This window comes from Megachile rotundata, chromosome 3 (assembly GCF_050947335.1).
Source record: "Megachile rotundata isolate GNS110a chromosome 3, iyMegRotu1, whole genome shotgun sequence".
Lineage (NCBI taxonomy): Eukaryota > Metazoa > Arthropoda > Insecta > Hymenoptera > Megachilidae > Megachile > Megachile rotundata.
The window spans coordinates 21,663,614-21,685,050 of record NC_134985.1 but is presented as its reverse complement, the minus strand read 5'-3'; the positions used below and the strand labels follow the sequence as shown (position 1 = coordinate 21,685,050).

The window sequence follows — 21,437 nt, the reverse complement described above, 5'->3', positions numbered from 1 at the left end:
TTTCTGTTACCATTTATTTTTCATGTATTGAAGATTCCCGCCGCGCCAACAGACGGCGATGATTTCAGCTTAGTTCAGATCACTGATACTCGTATAGGAATGGAAGTAATCACGATTATGTCATGTAATTCACAATTTCGTGTGATAGGTTTGTAAGCTTTTTATAAGTATGCTTAAAATAATTATAGTTAGAAAATTTGTTTAGTCATATTAGCGTTTAACGTTCACATCAATTCAGTGTACCTATTTATTTAATCTCAAAGTAAGAAAGTAGAGGAACTTGAGTACAAAATAATATTATTTTTATCTAAATATCATTCGTGATCATAAAGGAACTGTTCTAAATCTTTTTTTAAATCGTGAAGGTTATTCTAAAAAAGTAAATTTTCATTACGCATAATGTTATAACACGTAATATATTAATATAAGCATAGGTTATAATTATATATTTATATCCAACCTTTATCATTTGTTTTTATTCTAGTTTAATGGCTAAATACACCTTACGAAGAATAATCAAGCGATACTGGGCTGTAACTTTCTTTCCTGCATTTGCTGCAATTACAATTTATGCAGATTGGAATCATACCAGGCAGTGGAAGAAAAAATTGGCTGAACAGGGGAAGCTGTACATAAATAATTAAAATGACAAATCTTGTAAAAACATACGCCCAATTCATTGGCGCACTAGTAGTTGGATATTCAGTTGGATGGTATTTTGATAGAATGGAAACCCTGAGATTAACAGGTTATCGAGATAAATCAGCATTATTTGGGAGGCAATTGAAACCTGGTGAACCCCCATCTTGGCCATAACTTACTTTTGCTGAATTAGTCCCTTCAGTAAGCATTGCAATTTTCTTGTATGTATATGTAATTTATATTAAACAATAAACTTATAAAAATTGCACCATTATAAAATTTTCTAAATTGTGGGTTATTTCTCAAATCATAAATATTTTTATTATATAAACTATATATTTATTTAAAAAATCATAAGCTTGTACAATTCTGTTTACATGGCTACATTTAATTAATACAAATATTTCTTATTTATCTTATTTTTACTGTTGATTTAGCGAAATATAGTAAATAACCTATTTTTAATATCTTTCTTTTTAACAACTTTTTCTGACTTGCTACTAACTTTGGCATTACATTCAAGATTTTCTTTATTCTCTGTGCGTGACTTTTTTATCATCATATTGTATGCTTTTCTCTTTTTCTGAAGCCATTCGTTTGTTTCCTCATTCCAAGAAACTGGTCTTTCTTTTAAATCTTTATTAGAGTTTCGGCATGAGCACAATTTATTACCAGTTTCTAAATTAAGATACGAATATCTTTTCTCATTTTCTATTCTGCACATCTTATTTGTAGAATCTATATTTTGATCCATGTAACCATAATGTTGAAATTTTGTACTTTTATCCCTTGAAGCAACAATATTCTTAGTAACTCTTTCTAGGACTTTATCTTGTTCTATTCCAATAAGTGCTTCAGACTTTTCATCGGGATTATTTAAATTTTGAGTTTCAAGATTTAAACTGCTTTTATTATTTACATGTTTTATATGGCGTTCACTTGCTGAACGTGTAAAAATATATGGTTTCCTATACATCTCTGGATTAAATTTTTGTGCAGTTTGTACAAAAGAAGAATCACCTATGTCAGCAGATAATGTAGTATCTAAATCACTATAGTCTATTTTAGAAGATCTTTTTGCTTTATTATTACTTTTATATGTAGATTTGGAGTAAGTTGATTTTGTTGCTATTGAATTCCTTAAACTTGATCGATTTTTTACTTTCTTCATTGTAGACGTATTAACTGGACAACAAGAAGAATTTAAAGTATTTGATTTTTCCTGATGAGAATCTTTACAAATAATTCCTGTATTATCTGTATGTTTCTCCAACTGTTCAGTTTGATTACAGGATACATGTTGCATTGGAACATTTTGTGTACAAAAGTTTCGTTTGCTAATATCTATACCATTCAACCTTTCTGTACTATTATCATTAAAGCAGGATTCTTCTTTTTCTCTTTCAGTAGAATCAGCATTGCTTATTGATTCTAAATTATCCTTTTGTACACTACATTCTTTAAGTAAATGTTGCAAATCTTTGTTTTCTTTAAAATATAAATCCAATTGTCTTAGTTTCTGCTTCCAGAAACATTCCATAATTTGGATTTCTCTTTCTTTTTTAAATAATGCTCTCTCACGATTTTGTAAGCTTATTTCTTTATTTCTAAGTACTGTTTCCTTTTGTCTTATGTCCTCTAATTTTTGCAACCAATTTTCTTTGAAAACTTTTTCACTAACTTCTTGAGGCGTAGGCACATTAGCAGAGCATCCATTTTTGCATCCATGATAACAAAGATCTGTAAGACTATCTCTACAGTCTTCATTTTGCTCATTAATTGGTGTTAGTCTATGCATTTTGTGAATTTCATTTGTATAATACACATCATGTTCTTCACAGGTTTCTTCATATTTTGTTTTACAAATACAGAGAGAGTTATAAAAACTATTAGCTGCATCTCCCTTTAACTGATTTACATTAGTATAATTTGCTTCAGCAGCTTTTTCAATGGTTATGCAATTTTTTAGATTTTGCATATTTTCTTCGATACAATTGCATTTACATTTTTCAGTACTTGAAGTTATTCTATCTAATTTATTTGATTTTATTTGAATAATATCCATTTTAGTTAACACAGACTTGTTCAACAATTATTATTTTTTCATAGTTACAGAAAAAATTTATATTTTTTATTTCATTTGTTGTATCCTTTAAAATAAAAATAATTCATTAAAGAAATATTTGACAGTAAACATTGTATGTCTTATAAACACTTTACTCACCTTTTTGCTACAGAATTTTTCGTAATATGAAACATTTAAAACACATACATGGTTGAAATCAGTTTAAAACTCAGCGGTAATGGTAGTTTGGCGGCGGTATTTAGCATATAAAAATAGTAGTCCTGCTACTTTTCGAATTATTTACAAGCGTTCTTGTGTTTACTAAATTAATTCAATAGATCAGTAACATTTAATTTCTTTTAAACATGTTGCTTCACAGTATACAGATTAAATGAAGTTTCGTATACATACAACCATGTCATTACAATTCGTTGTCCTTTGTGTTATATGGCGTTTAAATGTGTGCATTATATACAGTATATACAATATTTGTGTATTATTACATACAAGTATAACATTGCCATCACATATTCTCATAAAATCAAAATCATAATAATTTGTCATAAAATCTACGAAAATTACGGTCGATATTGATATAAAGTTTAGTATAATGTTATTTTATTTAGCTCAAGTCAAGCTAGTAACATAAAATAATCGATGTTTGGTTTTAACGAATAATAACTGTACAGAGATAAATATTTCTCCCTAACAAAAATCTAGAAACAACAATATATCATTTATAGTAAAATAAATTATTTTGAAATAATGTTTAAAAAATATATGTATTTACGTACAAGAATAAACTATATCAAAATTTCTTATAAGGTAAGAAAAAATATATAAAATTAAGCTTTTACAGAAGGAAATAATTAAAATACATAATTTAATTTCACTTAAGAGTTAAAGAAATGTAAGAACTGTTTATTTTTAATTAATACTTATTAATCTTCATTAACATAAGCTTTAAATATAATTAACATACAAATAAAGATGTATGATCTGATAAATGAAATATAAGGATGTTTTGAAAAATTATTAAGTAACATTTTTATTTTGTATCGTTGAACACGAGGAAATAAAATAATCAAGTTGGAAGATATATTATAATTTATCTATATTGTTTTGTAAGTTTCGTAATTTAAATAATTTCAAAGCTTTTCCCCTAATCCCAGATATATTTCATTTACATCTATTCCCTAAAGAGGGCGCTGTTATTGATTCATTAATCCAGGGCCGCCTAGATGGCGCTCGAGACCTTTCCTTACATATAATATAAAATCAGTTTGTTCAATTTTATATCATTACATTTTAAAACATATAATTTATATAATAAATAGTCAACAGATATTTTATACTTCATTTTTAACGGGAAGATTCTTGTACTTTCTTCGTATAAAACCAATTAAAAATTTTCCCGGCCTAATATGGAGTATCTATTGGAATGCGCACGCATATCGATTCGACCAATTATTACGTATGCATTGCCGAGACCAGTACCGTACCTAGAGTACAAATATCTAAAATTATTTTTTTATATTTAATTTTCCAAAAAACAATTAAATAATTTATATCTAATACAATTATAAACTTTGTACAATCCATATAAACTATTTTAGACAAAAATAATATTTAACTGATCTGAAGGAAAGGATTATATTAAATGTACTTCCGTTTTACAGTATTTAAAGCTGATAATTCTGTAAATTAAATAAATTATCAACTTCGAGAATTTAATGATTTTTAAGTTTATAAAATAATTTTTAATGAAAACTGTTAAAATACAAACAATATGAATTCTGATTTTTTGATAATATCAATTTCAAAGAAACAGTTACTTTATTACTGTATGAAGATGTATAATAGATTATGAAAAAGAAAAGAAATGTTATTTGATTATTTACGGGAAAATGTTATAGCAACAATTAGGAAAGTTTGGTTTTAAGAAAAGAAACAAGACGAATAAAAACGGGGTGCGATCGACGTTGGTACGTCAGTGTAGAGTAGCGCCGCATGGAGGGAGTAAGGAGGGTGCATCATTGCAGAGTTGCAGTTGTTCGCCATTAACCTAGGGAGTTAACTTCGGTACTAGGCTTAGCGAGGATCTCGGTGCTCGGTCGCGTGCCCCCTCCCCTTTTTATCGTGGAAAAAACTATTTAGTGATTTCGTGTTACGATTTTGGGTATTTTGAGATCCGGCGAGTTCGAATCGGTCTTGGTTTAGAAAGAATGGAGCAACAGTGGCAATCACCGATAATTACAAAGAGCGAAGTGTTAAACGCGAATTTTCTATCAGCAACGGGTCAGCGTCTTACCCCAACGGGGAAAATCAGCCATGCTAAGACGCGTGTCTATACACAACGCTATCGTAAAGAGTGGGAACAAATGCCCGATTTTATAGGTACACTTTGTTATCGTATAACATTGCTTTTAGAATAGGTTGTATTTAGACACGGGCAAATCATATTCTCACAAGATTATAGCGTGTACCGTGCCACGCTGGATATGCACATATGTACACGTTAATCGGAGTGCTATGCTTCGTCACGGCCTTAAGCAATGACGCTTTCGATTCGTGCAAGTAAATTATTTTTAGAGGGAAGTCTTACCGCGTAACATTGATTTTCTTTCCCGTTACATCTATCTGACGATCAATGGATACCTTTTACGATATCAGATGTTTTCAGTAAATAAAATGTTTCTTTTTTCTTTTCTTCAGATTTACTAAGCAATTATGCATTGTTATGTTATATTTCTTCCATAAATATTGATCAAGAATATTTGTGAACGTTAAATGTACCGTCATCATCGAATTTTTTCATTGCACCTTCGTATTACTACGAATTTTCTTTCAATCTATGTGCGGGAAACGCGGAGTGACCCGTCGCGTCCAATATAACATTACTAAGTACTGTTATAAAACTGTAACCATACTACTGGCGTTAATAAGTTACCAGTAAACTTACTAGAGGGATAACTATGCGTGTATCGTAACGAGTATAGATATCTCCATACGGTTAAAATATGATGTTCAGTGAGATGGCGTATTTAGGGTACTGTGTAGGGATAGTTGAATGAACAAATAATAGGCGCGAAACTATAAGTATCTGTACGATGTTTTTCTGCAGGGTGGTTGACATCCGTGCCGTTTCAACCGACACGTGCTTATTGTTTATTTTGCAAAAAAAATCTCCACGCGCATCGACTTTCTTTATTAAAACATACATGTACAATGAAGCATCAACGAGCAGCGTTATTACACGAAGTAGAAGAAAAAAAGAGAGCTGCAGGTGAACATGTAATGGGAGAAGATGTTGAAGTTGAAGAAATTGATGGAATTGAGGTTGATATTATTTTTTTCTAAGTTAAATAAAATGTTAATTTTTTTAATTAACATTATTAATCATTGAATAAAAAACGTAATAGAAATTAATTAGATATTTTTTGTCAGGCTGTAGAATATGCTAAAGCAGAAATAGAAGAAAATGATGATGAGGTGGAATACGTTGTTGAAAGATTAGAAACCGACGATGAATTGGATGATGGTCAGATTAAGGATCCAAATGCAGATGGTGGTAAGATGGGAGAAGAGGAAGGAGTGCCACATATGCATATGCATTCGGACGAAGAAGATATTAAGCATCCCATAAAAAAGATCAAATTAGAAAGAGTGGTAAGTAATTATAAATAACATAATTAGCTAATAACTTTGATAAAAACTTTTTAATCATTTGATGATTTGTAATATTAACTATTAAATATACAGAAACCATGCGAAGATCCTTTGGGAGATGCAATGGAACATGTGCAAAGCGAATATTTAGAAGAACCAGATAATTCAGAACCTGTACAGATGGAAATGATCGTCGAATCAGAAGACCAAAGCAATGAAGTGGAAGTTATGTCAATTCTTCCTGATGCAGAAGATCCTAATAAACATGCACCAAAGGACTCCCATGAGAATGGAACAGGAATTCACAGAGTGGACAATAAATTAGATAAACAATCTGCAAAATCATTGGTGGATACCATACATAATAACATGAATGTAGACTATAAGTTGCTAAAAGTACCCATTTAAATTACAGTCATTAATGATGTTTCAGGAAGGCGAATGTAAACGAGAGGATTCGGGGATTGTGATGGCATGTCCATTACCTATTTTAAATACAGCTTATCAAATAAACACATCAACTGGACCTACATCTAATACAATCGGCATGCTGCAACCCGTGAATGCGATTCCTATTGCTCCTGCTCACAATAAAACGATTACGTTGACGTCGGGTGGCAAAACCTTAACATTGACTGGCGGTACATTCCAACCTGGTACTCAATACGTCCTGAGTAAATTAAAGAATAAATTTCCTACGTTGATCATGGCTGATAAGAAACCTGCAATTGCAGCTAATCAAGTAGATGACGCCACGAAAGGCGTCCAGACAAACAAAGATCAGCTGGCTGTAGCAAGTACTAGTTACCAAAATCAAAGAAAAGTATGCTCATTCTTTGCTTTCATGTATCTTTAAAGGAGTAAGATATCTCTAGGAGGGATTTTTAAGCATCACGATTTATTTCAGCATGTGCTCGTAAAGAACCCCGTGGTTAAAAAGCCCCGTATTTCTACTCATGTTTTGGATATGAGTAAAGGTCTACCAGTTGGAGGTTTGCAAGTCAGTCTATATAAGTTAATGGATGGCCGATGGACTTTCTTGAATGAAAGGTACTTGTTGCATCCATCTTTTGGAACGAATATTATTTTTATGTTAGAACAGAAAAAAAAATTAATTTTTTTTTTCAGCAATACCAGTCCAAATGGCAGATGCGTAGATTTAGTGGACAACATGAAACAGTTCACGGCTGGACGTTACAAGATTCATTTTGACGTCGATAAATATTTCACACTGAGACGAATAGAAACAATGTATCCGTTCATTGAAATTGTTTTCGACGTAAAAAATCCAGCCGGTCACTATCACATACCAGTGCTATTGAGCCCATTTGGTTATACCACTTACCGTGGCTCTGAAAGATGAATAATAACGAACTTGCGATATCTGTCAAGTATTTTGTGGCTTTGTAAAAATATCAAATTACATGAAAATAAATGTTTTTTACGATTCAAGATACCGAAAATTAACACGTACCGAAACAGTATTTTAATGTTATACTTCGATTGTAATGAAGAAAAATTTGTTCGATTTCTCACTTGCAAGAACACTAATTGGTAATGGAATTTGACATTTCTTTATATAATTGAAAAATGTGTGTCACGAAAGTTAGAAAATTGTAAATAAAAAATGTTATCGAAAGCTGGTCTGACCTTATTAAGAGGTCAAGCAAGCATCTATAAGAAACTGCATGTTGAGGGGGAAGGACAGCGAGGAAAGAAGAATAGGAAAACCGGTTGTTAGTTAATTGTCCTCATTACATAAAAATTAATGAAACGAAATGTAAACAAAGGGCGCAGTTGCATATTTTGTGAGATGCCCTTTTGCGGATGACAACCAAACTAAATAGAAATATCAAGATCTATTTGTACTCAATTTGTATTTATTCTCCCTAATCGATTAAATAATAATTGTAATGGATAATTATCCTCAAATATTAATTTCATTAATTTTTATGTAATAAAGATAATTAATTTGCAACAAAATATTTCTTAGTTTCGTCTTTTCTTCATTACTTTCACCCTTGTTCATCTTCTCTTTCTGCATGTACTTTTGAAATATGTTACAAAATTCGTGTAATTTTATTACCAATACTTGAATAGTGTTCTTTGTCAGTGAGAAGAGAACGTAAGAAATCTTATAAGTAAGATCGTGTAGCTTTTAATAGAATAGTGGTATAATCATAAAATAAGGTTGTAAAATTAATACGGCTGTATGTGAGAAAATATATTTTATTCTTGTACTTTATAAAAATTAATATTGCAACTAGCGAATCAATTTATTCGCTAATTATTTTCTAGTTACTCGAATGTTAAATACTTCCCTTAGTAAAAGGGAAAACATCGAATAACACGCTATCAGTCGTGTCTCTACAAAGCTGATGTGTGGGTCGGTCTGTAAACCATTGAACGTTTCAAGTGCTTTGTTGTGCGGTATTACGAACGATTGTGAATTTATTGAAGGAAAGTGAACACTATCTTATATAACGTCAAAGAATTTCAAGAAAAATGTGTCTTTTGTTATGATTTAAAATAGATAATGTTTCTGAAAAAAATCATGAAAAGCTCGTCCGAAACTACGGTTTAAATCAAGCGGACTTTTATTTTGGCGGTAAGTAGCTTCTGCCTGAATCATTGGGTCCTTGACCTGTTTGACCACCACGATTACCATTTGCGTTTTGTCCAGGACGACCCGAAGAGCCCCCTGCGCCAATACCGCCAACTTCACCAGTACCAAACTTGAAGCTGGCTCTGTTGCCGTTTTCATCCGCTTCGTATCTTTAAAGGACAATCGAAAGGTAAGGTTCCCTCGAGAAGAAACATCATTCAAAATAACAAACTCACTTGACAGAGATCGGAAGACCCTCTGGACTATTATAGGAGAAGCTTCCTTTTACAGTTCGGACCAGTTCACCGTCCACTGTTTTATACATTTCCGTTTCCTCTTTTTGCACCCCGTCTACTGCGTTTCCGCCACCGGAAATCGGCGTCTTCCGGGCTTTGTTGTCATCGAACGGTGTGTTCAGGATCAATCCACCGGCCCCTCGGGCAAACAAGGGCGCTTTTTGATTCGGTGACAGCTTCTCACCGGCGCAACACCAACTGCCGAGAATCAGCCAGAGGATCTACGGACACCAAGCGCTTAACAGACAGACGATAAAAGTTGAGGCTAAACTTTCTATACCGCGTGTTACTAGCCACGATAACTGTGAAATTTAATTTCAGGCGATCGAGTGTTCCTTTCGACGCGGGAAGAAGACGCTGTTCTCGCCTGAGGTGATTACGACGCTCCGTGACCTCACGACCGATGCTAGTACGCATACGGTAAAAGCATAATAATCTCTTCCCGCGTGTGTTACACCGGCATACGTAACTGAATCGAAAGGACACTTTCTATTCGATTGACCCTTCGAACTGGCCATTCTTCGATCGATCGAAATAACATCTCCCGATGCGATGCCTTCTACAACCCCCATTCGCCCGAGGCTCGAAAAGATCAAGTTATTACGGCACAGAAACGTACCAGTGATCGAAACACAGTTCTTCGAGAGGTCATCGTCGCTAAAGATCAGTCACACCGACAGCACTTGAAATGGCATCCCTCGAGGCACACGCACGCGACTGTTCGGATTCGCGACGGTTGTATCGATGGATTTCAGAAGCCGCTAACATCTGTGCTCGTTCAGCTCTGCCAGCTTTTATATACCGTCAGCGTACTCGACTATGACTACAAGGACGATACTTTTTTCCCCCTCTGAGGATCGACGATTCTCTAAGTATGGGATGATCTTCGGCGTTCACTATCCGGACGCTGTGTCTCCGAATTGGAAACAGAGTTCTCTGCTCTGACTGTTCTTGTTTATTGATATGTTCTTTGGTTTATGAGATCGACTATTTTTAATAGGGTCGCTACCAACAGTATGTCGATAGCATTCTGCTTTGCGTATTTGTAAATAAAATGTTCTATTTAATGTATCATGATCGTTATCGTTAAACACATCACTAATAAGTGGCGTGCTGATAAAAATAGATTTCTACCGTTTTCCGGAACCTAAGGTTTTATCATAAAAAATTGTCTGGAATTTGAAGTATTGCTCTTTGCATCAGCGTCCTTGGATCATGCAGTAACAAGATTGCAAATCTGACATACGAGACAGCTAAGCACTCGTGGAATTAGAAGGATCAAACAATTTTATTTACGAAGTTGAAAAGTGTCCAGGTGCTAGGCGCTGCAAATTAAGATCGTTATGGTTGTATAGACGTGTCCAACCATCGTGTTAAATTGGCAAAGATATTTATTATCAGATCTGTACGCATCTTGACACTAGTGTTATTATTCTCTGTATACAAGACAGAAGTCCCACGGAAGAAAGTAACGACGTTTCATCCGCAACGGCAGAATAGTTTTATCTCTCCTTAGGTTGCTCGTGCGCCCGTCATGTACACCCGTTCACAATTATTTTTCTTCCAGGTGCGCGGAGACGGCTGGATTTATCGCCATCCGATTGCCACGCGATCCAAAGGCCAACGTCGTTACGATGGATGAGATTTAGCTCCTTTAAGGGCACACGGGCAAACAATGCGATCTCTGCACCGCTAATAGGATGCGTTTGCTCTTTCGTAGGTAGAACAGAGTCACGCTGACATTTTACCCTTTTATTCCGTGCTTTCCTACCAAACCCATCGCATTCCGTGCCCGGTAGCTGATCAAGCGATCCTTTCCGATCCGTTCTCGAGTGATCGCGATCATTGATCGGAGCACGGTTCAAAGATCAAACGCCATTCGATTCTTCGCCGAAGTAGTTAAAGGGTCGTTGTCCTACTCTATTGTTAGCAAGTACACAGCTTGTTAACCAACTTACGTTAAAGTAGATAAGAGCATTATGAATAAAATAAGTCATTGAAACTTTGGGTTTGACGATGTATTTCAGCAAAGGTAGTTGGATTAATTAGGACAGGTGCAAGTTAGAGCTCATTCATCGAGCTACCCTTCTGATTTTCCGCTTAAAATTAAAAACTTATAAAGAAGACGGGTCGAAAATTTGACTGGTAGGAATTTGGACCGATTTACCATTTAGAGCATTAGGATGTTTGCGCACTGAACGTTTATAAGATTCAACGGTTTCATAATCGATTACATAGAAGAGAGAAAGGACGTGGTCGTTTAGAAGGAAGATACATCCACGGTGTCGCGTAATCCACGTGTTATCGTGCAGCATTCGATATGCGCGCGCATTTTCCACGACGGATTTATCTGTCGTGATTTACATCTCTGACTTTTCGAAACGTTGTTTTATACTTGTCCCCGGCTCTGCCTCGGCGAGTAATGAATAAGAAGTAACAAAAGAATTATGCCGCAACTTCGTAGATTTTTCACGAATAAAATTCAAGTCTTTTGGCTGTTGGTTCAGTGATTTATAGTGTTAACGAACCGACACGTTAGTGGGATATTAACGCCTTAATGGCCGATGACGCCATAATGGCGTCACTTCAAATGCATTGGTCACACGCGGAGGAAGATTTATTCTATTCTTTAAATTGATTATTTTATACCGAACATTTCAATGTTGTCTTCGATGCAATTTGCAGTTTGTAGATGTAATGTCTTGTAAATTATTCTTGATCATAAACAACGGCAGTGAATGATGAAGAAATGCATCACTGTCAGGAGCGAAGAAAGTCAATCGTTTTTGGAAGATGAACGCGCCGATCACCTGTCCGATATTCCGGTCGTCTTCGAGTATAGTGAAAGTGATGTCAGCGACTGTGAGGCAGAAGACTCTTTTGCACACGTGTGGAATGATCTTGTCGAGTGTTCAAAAGTTTCTTTCGGTCAAGTAGTAAGAGTCTTAGTCAGAAGCAACATTTAAAATCTAAAATGGTCAGATCCTCCGAGGAAAAATGAAACTTTCGAAAGTTGATTGGGATCGAATATATTTTTTGCTAAAGTCACTTAAAGATTTTAATCATTGAAGAAAGTGCGATACGTGAATCATTTTTATTTTCTCAATTCGAACGAGTCGAGGGTGGGAGGAAATAATTTTAACTGGGTTTATAGAGTCTGATTCAGTGAGAATATTTCATAAATCATGATTCTGATCGCGCGAAAAGATTAATCTGTTTCGTAACAGCACGTGCGAAAATTGATATCTTATATCAAGAGGGGATTAGAGTATAAGGAAGCCTTAACGATGACGATGGGCCACGCTAACGACTCCTGAAATCGTTGATCGAAAATTCGTTGCAAGATTGTAGAATTTTTTTTAAGCGAACACAGAATTCTTTAGAGTGGAACTTTGAACGCGGAATGTTTTATTACGGAATTATTTTTCATTAGATTTCCTAGCGTCTGTTTAAACGAGGTACCATTTTATTATTTAAAAAAAAAGAACGAGGGATGGAATTTTCAAAAGGATCATATTTTGTTTTCTCTGCTCTCTACGCACAGTATACATGTGGGTGTTTTACGTGCATATACGCGAGCGTGTAAACCTGTAACATACACCTGCAAGAGAACATTTCGTTGCACGAAAGTAGTTCCTTTCTCCCAGATTCACTCTCCTTGCCGTGTCATCTCCTTCCACTTGCTCCGAAATTGCGAGGACGCGAGTAAATTATTCAGGATCTTCTATTACTTACAACTTTATAGTACACTCTGTACCGTACATACATTGCAACTGCGTACAATGAAAGAAAATAAAGGTTTGCCTCCTCCTTCTCTTTCTCTCCCCTTTTCAATCTCACACTCGCTCTCGCTCTTTTAACAATTCAAACGCATCCGTCACCCCAACTATTATCCAGCATAATTTCATAAATATCTGTGTTTCTTGCCCCGGCGATCTAGGAAAATACGCGGATATGTGTATTAAAAAATAATACAGGCACTCGCGCAGGCAAACGCTCAGTCGCTCATGCATTTACAACAAACTCGCGATATTCCTCTTTCCCTCCAGTATTCGCTCACACCCAATCCCAGATTTTGAATTTCACTGCAGCGAAGAAAGGAGACAAATACGATACTCGAAACTTTCTTACAATAGTTAATTACGAGCGGAACCGATCAACGGTTTCGCTTATCGACGAACATCAACAATGACTGCAAATATACGTCATAAATCACTTTATCGTGAACAGGCGCGTTTAGTCGCATTTATTTAAACGTACGTCTTACATTTCGACGTATATGATACACGGTTAAATAGAATAAAAATCGATCAAGCTGCGAAAAGGACGTATTGAAATAAAAAACGCGTTCGACAGAGAAGCAATAAACAATAATTGTCGTACGTGCAAACGCGATCACTGGTAGACTGCGGATGTCTATGGAAATATGTAGCTCCATATTTTTTAACACGTTCCATGTCTTTTCTACCGTCACACTAAAGTCCAAAATGACGTTATTAATAATTATACAGAATCTGAAAATCTGATTTGATTTCTTTTCCGAATTACATAACGGGTACATAAATAAGCATAAGCAAGGGTTTCTTTTTACGTTAACTTCGTTACAAAAGAATTTGATCATTTTATTTCTCCAATTTTGCACATTTTCTTCCCTTATACGTACGCGTACTTTGAATATATTTTTGTATAGATTTCTCGATACATCATAAATACATAAACATCCGTAAGTCTAGTAATCAAATTAAAAATATATCCTTAAAAATTCATCGTTCGTGCGCCAACATTTACAAGCACTGTTCTTCTTCTCCTCGACGGGTTTGTTTGTGCCATTGCAGCAATCGAGAAGTCGTTTTCACGTAGAGCGCAGAGAAAAAGCGTCTCTTGATTCATTTTTTTTCTTCACGTTTGAACAGCTCGGATCGCCGTTAATCACACGCGTACAATTCAAAAAATATCACGATATTTACACAATCTCGTACGACGATCCTGAATAGTTACCCACGCGGTTGGACTGTCGAGCGCCAGCTCGCCTAATTTACACGTCATCGTTATCTTCTTCTTCTTTTGCGTTCATTTCGATGCGAGGTGTAGAAAATAACAAGCGACGAAAGAGAAAAAGAGATCTGTGTGCCACGATAAAAAGCGATCGAACGGACAATAATTAGTACTCTGGTTTGTCGAAAAAATACGGAAACTCGAGGTTTCTGTTTTCCATAGAGTCCCGCGTCGTACGATTCGCGCGTACTCTCCCCTCTTTCTTCTTTTTAACGTTAAAAAATTTCGTAAAAGTTGCCTATAGAGATTTGAGTTTTAGTAAAAACGAGAGTCTATGAATCTATCGGTATTATATAGAGATCGATGTCCAACGAAGTTTAGTAGCATTCCCTCCTTCCCATTTGCCCCGTTATCTTTTGATAAACATTTGAACGTAACTCTTCTATGCAACTCGCTGCGGACTTTCACGCTCGCGTTATCGGTCATTCTTGAAATCACGGTAATTTTGACAGTAATTAACCACAATAGTAAAAGCATTATAAGCTATACAACTACCATTTCTGTATCTACAATATAGAGTTTTATGTATATTTATGTATATATATATATTTTTGTTTCTTATTCTCTCCTTTTTATATAGTCTGTGTTTACTTTATAGACACTCCTTCACTGTCTCTGAAAGGCTATCAAGAGGCTCGGTGCTTTGTTTTTTACGCATGATCAGGTATCCTCCTTCACCGCTGCGTCGATTCTTGCTCGAGACGATTCGTCCCAGTAATTTGCAGAAATTACTTCGCTTCGGTATTCTTCTCTCGCAAAGTCGCGTATCCGAAACAGAAAACGCAATTTTCTCGTCGTTACTTCACAGGGTTAGGAATAGGAGGCATTGCGTTTTCCACGCAACACTCGTCGTCGTGTTAAGCAAGAATTAAGAAAGGCGAACCGACGGATACGATCGTTGACGAAGAAGTCGCGATGCATCTTCAACGACGGAGAATCGTCGGGCCGAGTTGGTTGGGACATTCCGTGCGATAGAGTTTAGAGAAGCTTTCGTCTATTACTGCAGAACACAACATTTACATTTAGGCTTCTTCTTCAGGGTGACGTGTTCGACCTGCGAAACGTCGCCTGGTCCCTGTGCCGTCATTCTAGCCACCTTCACCATAGCTGCTCTCGACGATGGGGCAACCTGCAACACATTTTAAATCACTCGAACGAAGCACATATCTAAGACAAGAGATCTGGCGTATACTTTGTCGGTGTACACGATAAAACGCGTAGTTACGAGAGGATAAGTGAGAATACCTTTTCGTTGACAGGTTGCTGGCTATTAGCGGTTGCACCTTTTATCGGAGTGCTATGAGCGTTTCCGTTTTCTTGGCCAGGTTTCGGCGACGAGTTTGCGTGTCGATTCGTCGAGTTCGCGGACGACTTCAGCAAAGGGCTGGAACTCGAATCGTGATCGAGGGTTGTCTGCGCGTTGCTGGTAACCGTGTCGCATCCTGGCAACGGCGGAGCTGTCTGTCCAGGGGTCGGTGTGATAGGTTTGCCACCTTTTATCAATTCCACTATCTCGTCAGCTTCCCTCGAAAGGTCGCCGTCGGGTCTGAACGGATTATCCCAACCACTGTCCGTGCTGAAAATTGAAATTCGTCTAATTAATTCTCCATTCGCGCGAATTAAAATCATACATCTGCGTTGATAGACACTTTCGTTACCAAAAGCATACAATATCTTTTACGCATCCTATATGTACGCCTTGGAGGACGATCCCCGTTAATTCCGAAGATTAAACGTGTCAATATGTTAATTGATACGCAAATTTAAGAGCACGATAAGACGACGCAAAGCTGAATCAACAGAGGACGAAAGTATTCTTAGAAGCGTTAAAATAACGAGTCGTATGAGCATTAAATTTATTTTCTCATAACTTTCGAATAAAGCACGAATTAACAGGTATACAGATTAAAACGTTAAACTGGAATTACACAACTTGTTGCTTTCGCATAATACTTCCTTTTGTTTCGAGTCGAATACGTAATTGTAAATTAGATTCAATTATAATTGCCACTCCCTGTTAACCGTGACATTGGCCATGATATCGAGTTGCACCTAATTACAGCCCATCTTCTATCCCCTCTTGCACGTGTAACGAACGTATGCACACGCGATCGTTTCAACGAGCGGATCGTACTAGCGATTTTTCGTCGATGATAATCCACGCATGCAGCTCTCGATCTAACGACGTTTTACAACAGCGTTATCCCGACCGATGGTTAGTAGGCTAGCCGGAACCGTTGGAATACGGCCAACTGGACTAATAATGTTCGATATTGCGAAACTGAACATCGGGTTCCTTCGCTTCTTCCAGCTGCGATTAATCTTCCCAGTTCCGTCGTGGTTCGCTACAATGGAGATAGAAACAGCCGATTTGCACGACGACGGAAGCTTTTCAACGTCCGGTCAAGGAGGCAGCCGCGTTATTTATGCGGCCATCGTAAACTTGGTCATTGATCATTCACGAAGGCGTTCGAATTCAGACGCTCGAACATCTGAACGATCTACAGAAAATGAACGGGCGATCCGTGGCTCGGGAATCTGCGCTAACGTAAACGTGTTATAAAACACCTTACATACGCGGTCGTTCGCAATGTGTAATCGCATCGATATGCAGAGTTCAGTACGTATCGGGATGCATAATGAATTGCTCGGTGGACAATCGAGAACACGCGAAGATAACACGCAGAATACGTACACTGTAATGCGTCACAATTAGCCGTGTTAAACGCGTATGTAGCGGTTATAGATAGGATGCACACGATCCACGCCAATGACGAGTCGAAAATAAAGCACGCTGCTGCAGGAGAGGAGCAATCGTTTTGCTCGAACTCCGATACACTCGTGAATCGGGCAAATTTTTTATCTTCGACTTTGACATTCTCGAACTCTACCCTTTGTCGGAAGTCTCAAAGTTTATCGCGCTCCGAAAGTTTTGAGAATTCGAGGAACAACGCAAAATTATTTACCTTTCATTGCCATCCGTTTCCTTCGGTACCTTGATCACGTAATACACGTGGCCTCCGTGAGTGGTCGTCATTTTGCTCGCGATCGCGAATCTACGTCTCTCGATATCAACATCGGACACTGGTCTTGCGAAACAACGCTGAACTTCACTTTCTGTCGTTTACTCAAGGTAGCATTTTAACACGTTCGGTGAGCTCAACTCGCGAAACCGTTCATCGTTGCATCCCGATTACTCACGCCGTCAACGGACGTTCGACCTGTCCATCGAATTATTTCCTCGACCCTGTCGCGAACAAAACTCGCGTGTGATTTTGCGCGCGAACCAACTCGAGGAGGAACGTAAGACTTTATTTTTAAGCGGAATCGTGGCGGGAGATCTTTGCAACTACCGCTGGTCGTCTTTCTCTGCCGTGTCCACCTCTTTCTGCCCTTCCCCTCCTTTCTTCCTCTAACTCCCACCATCGATAATATCGTTTCCATCCCTCTCTCGATGATCCCCTTTTTCTTTGCTTGTCACCGAACGACCACGCAATTTGTTATTTCAGGAGACCAAGAAAACATCGTGACGGGATTTTTTCGAGACCGCCTCTTCGAACTTTATTAGGCCACAAGATCGACTACACGATTATATCTAAATGAACTATGTCTTTCATTTATCTAAGATTGATCTACTGGGAAAAATCTATGCGGTAGTTTCTGCACTTGTCTCTAGATGGATCGCGATACAAACTTTCTCGCTAGTACTCGCTCGACTGGTCATTATATTTGCTTGTCAAAAGCGAGGAAACGAATGAGATCTGAATTGACCATCGATGTGCTAGGTGTATAACAATTGCTATCAAAAGGATTCCCAACCTTTCGTTTACCAGAACGAAACACGCTCTATTCTCCGGTTATTATTCTTCGATAGTGGAAGGGATTACAATAGGCATTGGAATAGATAGCGATCGATGTTTCGTGAAAAGAGGATATCTGGATCGAACGAATATAGAGCAGAGATCAGTGCAAATAAACAAGAGGAAGAGCAAGCAGTGGATTCCATGAACGATCGTAACGAAACGCGTAAGCCGTGCATCGATCCGCGCCAGTCGAAGCTGACCTATTTCCCGGAAATCCTCGACCCATTTACTCCACGCGACTCCCGAGTTGTCTATCGCCGTCTAGCTTCGACAGAGGCTTCTCTTTTCGCGCGCCGAGGGACAATTAACGCGTCAGACGAGTGTCTACCTTTTACGATGATTCGAGTTTATTTGAAACCAAGGTCCGCGGTACACTTCCGCGTACGAATTTCGACAAATCAATAATCCATGGCGGGGAGTCGAGCCAAGATTCGGAGGACATTCGATCAAGCGTTCTGCGAAGCGGAAATACGGTGCAACAGATTTTGATTTGTTCGCAATTAGTTGCGCAAGCAGAGCGCGGTGATAGACGCAAGGTGGCATCGATCCGATTCTGTTTATAACCGTTACTCGATGTACGGCTTCTTCGGAAGTCAATTCGTAGCGATGTAGGTGTAACCGATGACAAAGGTATCTCCACAGAGGATTATAAAAAGGTGCTCCTGTTATAGGAAACTCAAGTCGAGCGAAAACTGTTTAATAAATGCGAAGATTTTCGTCTCGATCGAAAATGTCAGGCTCGAGATATGTAGCAACGGCAGAGCAGTTGCGGAACCACAGAAAAAGGACGGTCGTTCGAACCCCGTAAAAGTATCGGCTTATCCCTTGATCGCGTTCTATCGAGCGGAACAGTCGCAGTATCTTTGCTTCCTGTTGTTATAAATAACGGTAGGCTCGATGCTACCAGCTAATTATACGTCAATATTCTTCCATAAAAAACATCTCGTGACAGAAACGGGATCTCGTACAAGAAACTCGGGTTAACGCCTTACTGACACGTAGCGCTGTCATACCTCAAATAAAAAGATAATTTGTAACTTGGCAACAGGTACTCCATCATTCGATTTAATTCAACGCGTTATCAGGATGCAGACTAACATGCGTGTAATGAGTTTCTATAATCACACTTATTAACGCGTTCTTGCTTAGAGGTCTTGAATCAATCTATAATAATTAATATCGGGTGAGGGACGATAAATTATTTCTCTAACTAACTCGTTTGACGTAAGTGATGTTTCAAACATATGTTAAGAGAAAGGTAACCTTGAAATGACCTTCACCTCTACAGTGTAATTCCTCTCGAGAAACAATGACATTTTTCCAAAGTTTTTTCAGAAACAAGTTAATTGGGACATGTGATTTCTGTTTGAAATGTCTTACAAGACCTCGATCTCGAGAGGGCTTGAATATCAACGCGATTACGCTCCAACCCTCTCGTATTTGTTGCCTAAACGTCACGCTGGAAGAACTCCGTTCGTGAATTCGTTATTTCGAGCTCTGACATTTTCAAGATGCCGATTAACGAGCGGCACGACCTCGCTACGCTCATCGCGGTTGCCATCGTCGCGTCAGAGGTAAAATACGTGTTGCGGCTTCTGTACACGCGCGATGTCCGCCTCGTATTTGTCGCTCGTGATTCCAACGATGGGGTTGCCCAAGGGTGACGCGGCACGAGGGTGAGAGCATATATGGGTCATGGTTGGAAGCGGGATTCTCGCGCGTGGCATCTTCTTTATACGCCACTGAATACAATACCTAGTCTACGCTACTCTGCCTGAAAATATCTTCTCGAAAATTTTCATTCTTCACGGATTTCGTGATATCGTCGGTGACCAAGGAAAGAAAATTTTCAAATTTAAAAATTGAAAACTGGACCCCTTGCATATGTGGACGTTCAGTTCTTAAATTTATCAAAAGTCACACATGTAGACGTCGTTGCTATGTTGCAAGTTCTACGATTTATCTGAACAATTATCGCAGATTTAAAACGTGCGAAATCAGAAGATTAAATCACTTCTTGTTCTAATCCGAGATAAGACATCTCTGCAGAGATTAAATCTGTTGTTCTAGTTTCATGGGGTAACATTCGAACGTGCTTTTAATGCTCGATCGAGGCACGAAAGCGTGTTGAACGATGACACGATTTTCTAATACGAAAATCGTTATTCGATGAGCAACGGGTGTACCACCTCGATAAAACTTCGCAGACATCGCGGCAATGGGCTACTAAAATATACACGAACCGGGAGATCTGCGAGATTTACCAAGGTAAAACCTATTAACATTACTATAAACGGAACTGTGTCGTTCTTTGAAGTTGAACACGCGTCGTACGTTCGATTCGAACGCTTAATACAGAGAAAATTGAATCGTTTCCAGTCGCTTGGTCAGGTCACGTTCCTCGTTACAGGCTTCTCTTTAACGAGTTCCAGTTTAATCCATTGTTTGGCCCCTACCCTCTCGCGGCGCGATTTCAACGTGAAAGAGTTGCCGATTTCACAGATAGAACTTGGGAAAATATAAACGATTTCTAATTTTCGTGAAAGGTAATCCTTCGTTTTAGAAACACCTACGTGTCTCAAAAATAACTTTCATTGTATGCCCATAATTTTAAAACAAAATAAATGTCACAGGGCTGGAAAGGGTAAAGGTTCCAGTCGATATGCCATGAGTGCTTTATGGCACGAAATTGCGTCGTATTTTCCTACGTTTCGAAATGCGATGTGCAACGATCTTTCTCAAGGACTCTGCACACATTCGGTCCGAATCTCTCGATCGGGAATTACACGAGCGAATATTTGGAAAACGTAACGAATGTGGGCCAGTAGAATTTCTTTGCTAGGAAACACAAAAGGTAGAAAACAGTGGGTGCATCGGGTGCGTACGATTGCGCCATCGCGTAAGGCTGCGGTCGCCTTTTCTGCGACTGCGTGGTCGCCCGTATTCGCTGATCGGGAAAATTCAGCCACGGTGAATACGAGAGGGAAACTCGAGTGCGAGCTCCAACGAGCCGCCAATAAACAGACATGTAGGGCAGTGTGTTCGTCGCGATACACCAATTGATATTTCCATCGCGGTGACCCGAGTGCACCGGCTCTCGTTATTCTAGCCAATTTGCACCGGCTATTTCACGAAATTGCGTGCTAACGCGCTGCTACGACGTTCCTTGTGCATTCCCGGCGACACGAGCAGACGTGTTGTTTCGAGTTTTCGAAATTAGAACGTGGAAGCCTGCGGAATTT

The 21,437-nt window shown here is 38.0% G+C and overlaps 6 protein-coding genes across 14 annotated transcripts in view; 3 read left to right on the top strand and 3 right to left on the bottom strand.

The window, feature by feature from the left end:
• The first annotated feature begins 4 nt into the window (after window positions 1–4).
• LOC105664181 (uncharacterized) lies at window positions 5–856 on the top strand. Of its 3 annotated transcripts, none has more exons than XM_012297591.2 (2): window positions 5–148; window positions 485–856. In XM_012297591.2, the coding sequence occupies exon 2, from the start codon at window positions 489–491 to the stop codon at window positions 642–644; it is 156 nt and encodes a 51-aa protein (XP_012152981.1). In that variant the 5' UTR covers window positions 5–148; window positions 485–488; the 3' UTR covers window positions 645–856. The 3 variants fall into 3 exon arrangements, with proteins under 3 accessions (XP_012152981.1, XP_012152983.1, XP_012152982.1); XM_012297593.2 differs by having other exon boundaries at window positions 114–262; XM_012297592.2 differs by lacking the exon at window positions 5–148 and adding an exon at window positions 226–379.
• LOC143264126 (NADH dehydrogenase [ubiquinone] 1 beta subcomplex subunit 1) lies at window positions 646–921 on the top strand. Its single transcript, XM_076529918.1, has one exon. It carries the CDS (start codon window positions 646–648, stop codon window positions 814–816), a length of 171 nt encoding a protein of 56 aa, XP_076386033.1. The 3' UTR covers window positions 817–921.
• A 37-nt stretch (window positions 922–958) lies between these two features.
• Window positions 959–3,486, bottom strand: LOC105664180 (uncharacterized). 2 transcript variants are annotated; one of them, XM_012297589.2, is made up of 3 exons: window positions 3,119–3,486; window positions 2,867–3,028; window positions 959–2,792 (listed from the first exon to the last, which is right to left on the bottom strand). In XM_012297589.2, the coding sequence occupies exon 3, from the start codon at window positions 2,705–2,707 to the stop codon at window positions 1,076–1,078; it is 1,632 nt and encodes a 543-aa protein (XP_012152979.2). In that variant the 5' UTR covers window positions 2,708–2,792; window positions 2,867–3,028; window positions 3,119–3,486; the 3' UTR covers window positions 959–1,075. The 2 variants fall into 2 exon arrangements, with proteins under 2 accessions (XP_012152979.2, XP_012152978.2); XM_012297588.2 differs by having other exon boundaries at window positions 2,867–3,486.
• A 1,259-nt stretch (window positions 3,487–4,745) lies between these two features.
• Window positions 4,746–7,828, top strand: LOC100879167 (uncharacterized). Of its 2 annotated transcripts, XM_012297587.2 has the most exons (8): window positions 4,746–5,104; window positions 5,832–6,046; window positions 6,155–6,376; window positions 6,470–6,724; window positions 6,810–7,032; window positions 7,111–7,199; window positions 7,284–7,426; window positions 7,505–7,828. In XM_012297587.2, the coding sequence occupies exons 1-8, from the start codon at window positions 4,933–4,935 to the stop codon at window positions 7,737–7,739; spliced, it is 1,554 nt and encodes a 517-aa protein (XP_012152977.1). In that variant the 5' UTR covers window positions 4,746–4,932; the 3' UTR covers window positions 7,740–7,828. The 2 variants fall into 2 exon arrangements, with proteins under 2 accessions (XP_012152977.1, XP_003708520.1); XM_003708472.3 differs by having other exon boundaries at window positions 6,810–7,199.
• A 761-nt stretch (window positions 7,829–8,589) lies between these two features.
• Window positions 8,590–12,639, bottom strand: LOC100883529 (uncharacterized). The gene is made up of 3 exons (XM_012297583.2): window positions 9,897–12,639; window positions 9,218–9,498; window positions 8,590–9,151 (listed from the first exon to the last, which is right to left on the bottom strand). Exons 1-3 carry the CDS (start codon window positions 9,927–9,929, stop codon window positions 8,974–8,976), a joined length of 492 nt encoding a protein of 163 aa, XP_012152973.1. The 5' UTR covers window positions 9,930–12,639; the 3' UTR covers window positions 8,590–8,973.
• Window positions 12,640–12,773: 134 nt separating this feature from the next.
• Window positions 12,774–21,437, bottom strand: part of LOC100880587 (uncharacterized) — a 40,528-nt gene continuing 31,864 nt past the window's right edge. For all 5 annotated transcript variants that reach the window (XM_076529903.1, XM_076529899.1, XM_076529902.1 and 2 more), the window contains 2 exons: window positions 15,578–15,908; window positions 12,774–15,461 (listed from right to left, as the gene is read on the bottom strand). In XM_076529903.1, the coding sequence (XP_076386018.1) occupies window positions 15,330–15,461; window positions 15,578–15,908 (463 nt within the window). In that variant the 3' untranslated portion in view covers window positions 12,774–15,329. The remainder of the gene's footprint in view (window positions 15,462–15,577; window positions 15,909–21,437) is intronic.